The sequence below is a fragment of the Aulonocara stuartgranti genome (assembly GCF_965226115.1).
Source record: "Aulonocara stuartgranti genome assembly, chromosome: 8".
Taxonomy (NCBI): Eukaryota; Metazoa; Chordata; class Actinopteri; order Cichliformes; family Cichlidae; genus Aulonocara; species Aulonocara stuartgranti.
In genome coordinates, this window is record NC_138959.1 from 21,353,235 (window position 1) to 21,363,796 (window position 10,562).

The following is a 10,562-nucleotide window of genomic DNA, read 5'->3' on the forward strand; positions in this document are numbered from 1 at the left end:
TTGCTCTGTGTACCGTAAATACTTTATTTGAGGTCCATAGATAAACCTGGAGAGTCCTCCCAATTCACTGGTGTTAAAACCTGAATCCTTTGTTTCTGTAATACTAGAAAAATAAAACAATAAAACAAAAAACAGATTAGATTTAATATTAAATGTGCCTTTGTAGTTGTAAATGTATTATTTATTATGAAAATATTTTACAGTAGGAAAGCTTGCTTAAGTAAAATAATGTAAATTATCAGCTGACATGACGGTGAGCAACTAAAAAAACTTAACTCAGTCAAATGATGAATTCCTTGAAAATGATCAACACAATGCATTTTGAACGTGATATGATAATGCGTGAAACACCACAGATTCGATTTGTTTTTATTTGATAATATAACAGTACAAAAACTAACACACGAATTGCACATTTTTTACCATTAAAAATGTAACAAAGTAATGACAGAGACACATACAGAGAAAAACAAAAAGATTTTACATAGCATCATAAATGCCTCGTATGCTTTCTGGAAACCCAGTGCTTGAGTCTCATCTGTATTTCTCAGCAAGAACAGCAGCAAACGCTGACAGGTACTTGTCCATGGCGGCGTGAGCCACCGGTGTGAATTCATCCCCCAAGTAACAGGCAAGGCTGACGAGCATACTGTGCGACAGCAGCTGCAGGAGAAACACAAAAGATTGGTAAAAAGTGAACAACATACTTACATAATTTATAGTATGTGTCAGTTTTCTGAAAATCATGAACCCACACACTGCCATTTGTCGTCCTCAGTGTGTTATTGTTAATATAGTGATGTAGTATTGTGTAATTTGCACAGAAAGCATGTCTGATAATTTTAAGTGCCAAACAATGCATTAAAAATATCGTCTCCTCCTCACCCTCTCGCCTCACAACGGCTAGTTTCACAGCTTGTAATTCCCCAAACATCCACAATTGTCATATATGTATAATACAATACCGTATACTTATACACATTGTCATTTTGTTCACTTATAATTTTTTTTTTAACCATTTTTCAGATTTCCCGACTGGTTCACATACTGCCTTTTTGCACCCCATTTCAATATTCCTGGAGGAACCCATTTAATCAAATGTATTATTTATTTTAATTAGTGCTGTCAAAAGATTAAAAAAAACATTTTTCCATTTTTTTTCCTCCTCCATAAAACAAACTAGTTGATTTGTCATCTGAACAGGCTGGAAAAACAAAACAGCAGCAGACTTACAGTTAGTAAATCTGTTGTTTTCTTTTTAGTTCAGTTAAACTCTATTATAGAATTACTGAAAAAATCCCTACATACTAATAGGATTATCTTTTGCATGCAGAATTAAAATGCACAAATAAATACAATTTCATACATTGCAGTCACCTGTACGCCTTATAGCATACAACAAAGAAATTGCACAAGTATATATATTAACCCTGTAGCAAGTGCATCATATTTGATACATGAGTTTCTGGCAATTATTTTGTGGTTCAGGCTTTACTGGATTAGTAGATATACTTAATAGGAAAATCTGAATAACAAAAAACTGATTATCTCTGATTAAAAGATTAAAAGTAAATTTAAAAAAAATCCAATGCAAGAAGGGGATGGAAGGGCTGTAAATAGGTCTGAGGTGTTTAGGCACCTTAAAGTTTCCGGGGTCTACCCGAAGCTGGTAGGCGTGCAGAGTCTGCAGGGGAGCCAGGGTGACAGTTAGCTGACTGATGTCTTGGGCCCCCTCAGCTATAGCCAGGACTATCTTCTTCCCGTGAGAAAGCAGGTGGGAGGAGTTAGGACTGATGTCTAGATGGGAAAAATATGTCTTGGTGCCCGGATAAGAGGCAAACATCCTTAAGAAGGGAAAAGTGAAATTATTTCCATGCTGATATGATAGGAGCAACAGAGTAAGTGCTACATGTTGACTGTCTTTGGTCACCAACTATCATTTGTGTGAACTCGAGGCCCACAAGTTTCTAAAATGATCTCGGATCATTGCCAACACCTTGAAATCCCTATTAGAGATTTCAGGAATTACCCAGCAGTGAGCACTAGATAAGCATTACATTCTCTTGCGGGATTTGTTTGCAGTAACTACTTACTTTAGTAATGGCTAGGAAATCCTGTAACAATACTAAAATCTAATATTAACATCTGCAAACTGAAATGAAAGCTTATTGGTAGAGGAATCTATTTATCACAACACACACTCTTACTGGAGATGTTACTTTGTGTGTAGGAGCCTAAATCTTCATGCAAAACCATTTAAAGACAATGCAGTAAAGTATGAAGGTTACACAGGTAAGTCTCAACCTACCTAAGGAGTGCATCTGCTCCAATCTCTGCTGCCACAGGAGTCAGTCTTTCCCATATTTCCTTAATTAAGTCTTTTTCCTTCTTGGACAACATTGTGGCCTATCATACACAGAACCACTGTAGCCAAATATGCAAAGTGTTAGGTCTTTACAGCCAAAAAAACAAACAAGAAACTAATCAACCATTTTTTGCGCTGCATTAACCTGTTAACCTAAATGCTAAAAAAGAAGGATGAGTGAAAGAGCAAAAGTAATAGTTCCTACTGTCTGAAGAAAACAGCTTGTACTGGTTGACCTCTCAGCAGATGTGTTGTCTCTCTCTGCCTCTGTGTTATCAGACCGCAGCCAGGGCAGGGTGCGGGCGACACACCACCACACTATCTGCTACCGTATGTGCGTCACACTGCATATTTACCATATCATTGGTGGGGTAGAGCTCAAGGTGCAGCTGTAGTTGAGCCCCCCCCCCCCCCCCCCCTTCATTGATGGTAGAATTCTTTTTCTTCAGCCTATTGTTAATAGTTTTTAATTTATAGGCATTTCAGCAGATTAGTTGCTGTATCTGCTTCAGGGCTTTTTGCTCCCATGTAATGAACAAAGACACACACGCACACTAAAAAGTAACATTTTAAAAAACTAAGACTGAATCATAAGTTTATTTTAATGAATATGTTCTCTAAACCTTAGCAACTATTAAAACAGAATTTAGTGCTTCTGTTAGCAACATTAAAATAAAGAAAATGAGTCAATACTAGTGTAATTTGGATGATAATCTTTTTTGTCTCAGCTGCTCTTATCTGCAGGTCCACAAGTTGCCGGTTACAGAACAGTGGGTGTGAGCCCAGCCCATAACGTTATGAACCACACTGCAGTGCACATAGAGATCACATACATATAAGCCAAGTTTTAATGCCTCTGCTGATCTTAACACAAGACGTGAAAATGAGCCAGTGTAAAACTACCTCACTGGACTCAGTGAGCCTTGTATGTAAGCTAATATTGTTTATTGGACTTGTTTCTGTTTCCAATTTGAAGCTTGAGTGAAGTTTAAACAAATAAATAAACAACAAATAAAGAAACTAAACGTTTCTTCTGGATACCAAAATTCAGAGTTGTAAACTTTGGATTTCTAGCAATGGTAAACTTACTGGGGAGCTGTTTTGCTCATTTCCAGATCCACGTTTTTTTTTTTTTTTTAACAGCTCGTCAGATCATCCACTGAAACAAGCTATTTTTTATTTTTAGCTCCTCTCCTTTTAAGCCACTCCTAATTCTCCTGATTGACTCTAGCTGTCCATAGCAGTTTTATATGGTGAACCAAAAAAACTCAGCAAGAGTGTCTTTTTGTTTGGGTAAATATACATTAAAAGTGATGTTTAATGCTGAAGAGTCACAGTTACTCAAGTGGCCCTTTAATATTTATAGTGATTAAATAACATTACATCAATAATAATTGGAAGAATAATAAGCTATAAAAAAAAAAACCCTTCTCATGTCAAAAGTCACATAAAACCTCTTATGTGGCTCAAAATTATTACCAAAGCTTAACATGGTAAATTAGAAATAACCTTTTTATTATGATTGTCGACTTGAATTTAGTGTTACACATATACTGTGCCAAAGTAAGTTAACGCACGAATTGAGCTGAATAGAAAAACAAAGAGATGAGATTAAAAAAGCCAGAATCGTTCAGTTTGAAAGAAACAACTCCAAACAATTACTCGCCTACATACACTGAACATCTATAGGAACATAGTTTTGATAATGGTCTCCTGTCAGTAGGTAAGCCCTACCACTGTTTGTAGCCACACTATAAATAATATCACAAATTCACAAAAATGAGAACATGCACAGATAATTAAAATAAAAGTAAATACATTAAAAAGACACCACCATAGAGCAAGATATATGATTTCAAACAAGCACCAACAGTCTTCTGAGTCTTCAGGTGCCAAGTGTGAATCTGTCCACACCTACAAAGACCAAGCTTGTATTCTTAAAACAAGTATGCAGTTTTTTTGTTAGAGACATATATTCCAGTTATTGCTTCAAACTGACTGGCCATGAGGATTTAAAAAGCCTTTTAATGTAGAGTATGTGTCCTGTAGTGCTTAAGAAATGAATGGTACCATTATGTCCATAGGTGGACTGTTAGGTTTTCTAGAATGTGCTCTTTGTTGTTCACCATATTTGCTATTGATTAAAGCTGCCTGCTCCAGATGAGGCTTGAACTCAGAACTGCTTTCCAGTATATTAAGTCATTGGTACTGTGCACTAACTGATTGCCCCACTGGAGCACCAGACTGTGACTGAAGATTTCCTTAATGGTGTTGAAATTCTGTTAAGCTCTTTTAAATGAAAACGGAAGATTTTGAATGATTTTTATGAACGTTTACTTAAATCAAGTAGTGAGACTAACACAGATTAAATTGCTATTTATGGTCATGTAACATAATTTCCACACTGAAGAGTCCAGGTGAGGCTTGAACCCTCAACCTTAGTATTTCTTCATACATTACTGCCTTAGAAACACTGCACGCTGACTAGCTGCACCACTGGAGCTGAGTTGCAATATAAAGATTAAATCAATTATTAATTTTTGATAACTGTTGATTAAACCAACCAAATAGTTTTGCTGGCTTTTAATGGCACATGGCTGCCGTTTCCTGAGCCTAGTTCTGCTGGAGGTTTATGTGTAATAAATTATTTGTTTATTTCACAAAACAATAAAAGACCGCCCCAAAAGACCACCGCTTACCTAAATGACTTCAAACTCACTCACTTAGACTAGGATGAAAGAAAGATGAACACACATACAGAGATTCCTTTATTTACGAATAAAATGATTTCTCTACCTGCTGTAACAAAAAAAGCCAGCATCAGCAGGAGTACATGTTTCAGTGAGCAGTACAACACACAGAGAGCCCTTTATTTGTTAGAGAAATAATATTAATAATAAATAAGTTTGCTGCCTTCAAAACCAAATAAACCGAATAAGCTGTGGGATCCATCTAATGACAGTTCAATGAAGTCCAACAATATGAGGCAAAAAACCCCCCAAACAAACCTGTATGCTGTTGACTTTATTTGTTGATTTACATTTGTTTGCCTTATATAAATTAGTAACCACTAACTCACTGGTGTGATTGTACAATTCCAGGTTGTACAACATCTGCATTTATGAATAATCAGGTCTTGGCAACACAGCAGTTTTCAATCCAGCAACAAGAAGCACAATCATTCCAACATGTTTCCAGACTGTGTGATTTGAATGTTTAGAAACTGCATGTCAGCAGTAAAATAAATACAACCATACAGTTATGATTGTTTTACATTAGCTACTTATCTTTCACTCATCCTGTGTTAAATTGTACTCTAATGTTTTTTTTAAATCTCAACCTTTAAAATAATACTCAAAAAAGTTTACATATTTCCCTCTAACACTGATAAAAGTCTCCTAAAAGCACAGCACGAGTCTGTTCTGATTACCCAAGGTAATTATCCTCAAAGCTAGTTTGGTGCAGCTCCTCAACACAAGCAGTTTTTACAGACAGAAGCGGTTCTTTGTACTCCCACGTGATGTGCCACACAACAAACTGGAAATAGCTTTAAGTGACATGTGTGCACATGTTTATGGCTTCTTGTATTTGTGCTGTTACCTGAGTGTCTGTAAATGAGCTTAAACCAGGATTTGGATGGTCGATACAGCATTTACGATCGCGGAGGTTCTGTCCCTCTCAGTATAGTGCTGAGAAAAAAGAACTTGGCAAATGATGTTTCCTGTTCTGGCCTCCAGCAGTAGAAGGAAGTGGCCTTTGAAGTGCTGCATGCAGCCAAGCAACTCACAACTAAACAGGCAGCAGGAGGAAACCTGCTCTCCAATACTCAGAAAAGACAAACTGCACACAGCTGTTTACCACACAACATCCCTTTTCAAACCTCAGCAAAGCTAAACAGTTTTGGCAATGGTTCTTTTTTTCAAGGAGACCGGTGTTTAGTGTGCAAATTTGTAAGCATGTTTATTTAAGCATAATTGAAACACTTTATTTAGCAACTGGTTCCCAATTCATTTTAACATCTTACATTTTCTTGTGTATAACTAGATGTAACCTAATTTTAAAAGCAACTTGAAAATACAATATATTCTACATTAGCTTCTTTCCTTTCCATCCATCCTTGAATAGTTCTTTAAGTTACTTTTGGACATTGTAATCCCTCAAATTTCCAAAGGTTCAATGGCTTCTTGCTTTGATTTTTTGTGTATGCATATTTCTAGTCATTATACCATTTCTGCAGGTTTAAATAACTGCCTTGCATTCTTTATTTTTTCATGTAACCTCCATTTCTACTGAAGTGAAAATTTATCCCTAACACACCCAGGAACACCTGGCCAGGCTTGCACAACCTGTGACCGCAAATATGATCCGTTTTCTAGGCTATGACCTGTGGGCAATATTGTTTCGCTTACAACAATCACATCGCCGTGTGAACTAAATGTTGTGGGGGTTATGATGAGAGACAGTGGTCAGATGAACCTATTAAAGACTTTAGATGGCTTTGTATAGAAGAGGATGGTAAGAAGATCCAGGAGACCAAGACACTGACCCTGAAGGGGAGTCTGTTTTAGGGCGAATAAATCACTACTGCAGTACCTGTGCTGGAAGAGATCTCTGACCAAGAAGATAAAATTACTTTACTATATATATATATATGACATGTTTGTTCCAGCATATATGTAGGACCCTTGGATAGATTTATCCTTGACATACAGAGAAATATGGATGTTTAAAACGCCAATATCTAAGATAAATAAAGAAAATGCCATTTAATGCATCAGCAATAGTAATAAAATTCATGCAGACATTATTTCATTTATGAAATGTGATAAACTTATAATTTTATTTCGTTTTTTTGCATTTGGTTAGTCTGTATTGATTCCCTCTTTTTAATTTGACCTGTTTTTTCATGCTTTGATTTGTTTTTTATTTTTTATGCATATGTTTTTGTAATATTTAACCTTGAAGTTACCCAAATTATTGTATTTTATTTTTGCATTTAATTGTGTTGTTGTTGTCGGTTTCAAGTCTTTGCATATATGTTGACTGAATCATTGAGCCAAAATATATGCAAAATAGATTTAAGGTATTTTCACTTCTTTACCTGGTGGCAAACAAAAAAGCCAAAGCCATTATCTTCATCTCTCCAAAACCTTGTTGAACTAATGCAATAACATATCGGTTATGTATTTCTGATCGTGACAATTCTGCTCTTCAGTCATTACATTAGGTTTCACTAGCTTAACAGTACACAAATATTCCTGGGGTCTAGCGGGATCTTAAATATAGATTTCATGCATGTTTAGTGCTTCTGGAACATAATAAACTTTATTTCTTCACTTAGACCCTAATAATGAGGGATATGTCCAGTTGTTAAATATGCTTTCTTAGTTAACAATGTTTTGTCTCTTTTAACACTTCTAAATCCTACAATATGAGTACAATTTGCTCTTGGAATGATTTGAATTACTGGGACACTGGCGGCATTTGTAATTGTGAGCATTTTTCTTATTTTTCTACAGCTACTCTTAGTACCATTGATGTTAAGTTAGACTCTTTTTCTCTAATTGATCTTTCTGAGTTAACTTCAATAATTACTTCCTCCAAGCCATCAACGTGTCTTTTAGACCCCATTCCTACAAAACTGCTCAAAGAAGTCCTGCCATTAATTAATTCTTCGATCTTAAATATGATCAACCTATCTCTAATGATTGGCTATGTACCACAGGCCTTCAAGCTAGCTGTAGTTAAACCTTTACTCAAAAAGCCATCTCTAGACCCAGCAGTCTTAGCTAATTATAGGCCAATCTCCAACCTTCCTTTCATATCAAAAATCCTTGAAAGAGTAGTTGTCAAACAGCTAACTGATCATCTGCAGAGGAATGGTTTATTTGAAGAGTTTCAGTCAGGTTTCAGAGCTCATCACAGCACAGAAACAGCTTTAGTGAAGGTTACAAATGATCTTCTTATGGCCTCTGACAGTGGACTCATTCGATACTGTCGACCATAATATCCTATTAGAGCGATTAGAACATGCTGTAGGTATTACAGGTACTGCACTGCAGTGGTTTGTATCATATCTATCTAATAGACTCCAGTTTGTGCATGTAAATGGAGAGTCCTCTTCACACACTGAGGTTAATTATGGAGTTCCACAGGGTTCAGTGCTAGGACCAATTCTGTTTACATTATACATGCTTCCCTTAGGCAGCATCATTAGAAGACATAGCATACATTTTCACTGCTATGCAGATGACACCCAGCTCTATCTGTCCATGAAGCCAGATAACACACACCAATTAGTTAAACTGCAGGAATGTCTTAAAGACATAAAGACCTGGATGGCCGCTAACTTTCTGCTTCTTAATTCAGATAAAACTGAGGTTATTGTACTCGGCCCTGAAACGCTTAGAAATATGGTATCTAACCAGATTCTTACTCTGGATGGCATTACCTTGGCCTCCAGTAACACTGTGAGGAACCTTGGAGTCATTTTTGACCAGGACATGTCCTTCAATGCACATATTAAACAAATATGTAAGACTGCGTTCTTCCATTTGCGCAACATCTCTAAAATTAGAAATATCCTGTCTCAGAGTGACGCTGAAAAACTAGTTCATGCATTTATTACTTCCAGGCTGGACTACTGTAATTCATTATTATCAGGATGTCCAAAAAACTCGCTGAAAAGCCTTCAGCTAATCCAAAATGCTGCAGCAAGAGTCCTGACAGGGACTAGAAAGAGAGAGCATATTTCTCCTGTTTTGGCTTCCCTTCATTGGCTTCCTGTTAAATCCAGAATTGAATTCAAAACCCTGCTCCTCACATACAAGGTCTTAAATAATCAGGCCCCATCTTATCTTAATGACCTTGTAGTACCATATCACCCTATTAGAGCACTTCGCTCTCGCTCTGCAGGCCTACTTGTTGTTCCTAGAGTATTTAAAAGTAGAATGGGAGGCAGAGCCTTCAGTTTTCAGGCCCCTCTTCTGTGGAACCAGCTTCCAGTTTGGATTCGGGAGACAGACACTATCTCTACTTTTAAGATTAGGCTTAAAACTTTCCTTTTTGCTAAAGCATATAGTTAGGGCTGGACCAGGTGACCCTGAATCCTCCCTTAGTTATGCTGCAATAGACATAGGCTGCAGGGGATTCCCATGATGCATTGAGTTTTTCCTTTCCAGTCACCTTTCTCACTCACTATGTATTAACAGACCTCTCTGCATTGAATCATATCTGTTATTAACCTCTGTCTCTCTTCCACAGCATGTCTTTTTTCTTATCTTCCTTCTCTCACCCCAACCGGTCGCAGCAGATGGCCGCCCCTCCCTGAGCCTGGTTCTGCCGGAGGTTTCTTCCTGTTAAAAGGGAGTTTTTCCTTCCCACTGTTGCCAAAGTGCTTGCTCATAGGGGGTCATATGATTGTTGGGTTTTTCTCTGTATCTATGAAGCGCCTTGAGGCGACTTATGTTGTGATTTGGCGCTATATAAATAAAATTGAATTGAATTGAATTATTATTCCTTGTAATGCTTTAAGGGCATTTCCTGATCATACACATACTTTTACTGCTGTGACATTTTTATAGGCTTTAAGAAATTGTAGGAGTTTTATATATCCTTCTCAATTAGTGTTCAAGGTGCTTTATAAAGGAATGTTGAGGAAAGTACTTTTTCATACATCACTTTGCTTCCAGATCCAAATTAGCAGAAATTTGGATTTCTGCTATATCGACCTTGCTCATGCTGTAACTGATGGAATGAGGGGTAGGACAGTGGCATGTTGGTTAGCACTGCTACCCTACAGCAAGAAGGTCCTGGGGTCAAATCCATTATCCTGCCTTTCTGTGTGGAGTTTGGCTCTTCTCTCCTGTGTCTGCATGGGTTCTCCGGCTTCCTCCTACAGTCCAAAAACATGCAGTTAGTGGGGTTAGGTTAACTGGTGATTCTAAACTGCCCATAAGTGTAAATAGTTATCTGTCTCCATGTGTTAGCCTGGTAACCTGTCCCAGAACCCTGCCTCTTGCCCTATGGCAACTAGGTTAAAATACTGCATATGACTAAAAAAACAACTATGTAGATTACTCTTAGCCCGTTTTATCGCCTAGCCTGTAGTTGCTCGTTATCGCCGATAGACGGCGCCCTCCAGTCGCCCTTAGGTCGGTCTGTCGGTCGGCGTCCATCCAGCGGTGGCGGCAGCAGC

The 10,562-nt window shown here is 37.4% G+C and overlaps 1 protein-coding gene across 2 annotated transcripts; it reads right to left on the bottom strand.

Moving 5' to 3' along the window:
* Positions 1-442: 442 nt before the first annotated feature.
* LOC309712860 (hemoglobin subunit alpha-D-like) lies at positions 443-2,696 on the bottom strand. Of its 2 annotated transcripts, none has more exons than XM_082544016.1 (4): positions 2,571-2,696; positions 2,309-2,424; positions 1,640-1,844; positions 443-663 (listed from the first exon to the last, which is right to left on the bottom strand). In XM_082544016.1, the coding sequence occupies exons 2-4, from the start codon at positions 2,398-2,400 to the stop codon at positions 535-537; spliced, it is 426 nt and encodes a 141-aa protein (XP_082400142.1). In that variant the 5' UTR covers positions 2,401-2,424; positions 2,571-2,696; the 3' UTR covers positions 443-534. The 2 variants fall into 2 exon arrangements, with proteins under 2 accessions (XP_082400142.1, XP_082400143.1); XM_082544017.1 differs by having other exon boundaries at positions 2,309-2,406; positions 2,571-2,682.
* Positions 2,697-10,562: the final 7,866 nt, after the last annotated feature.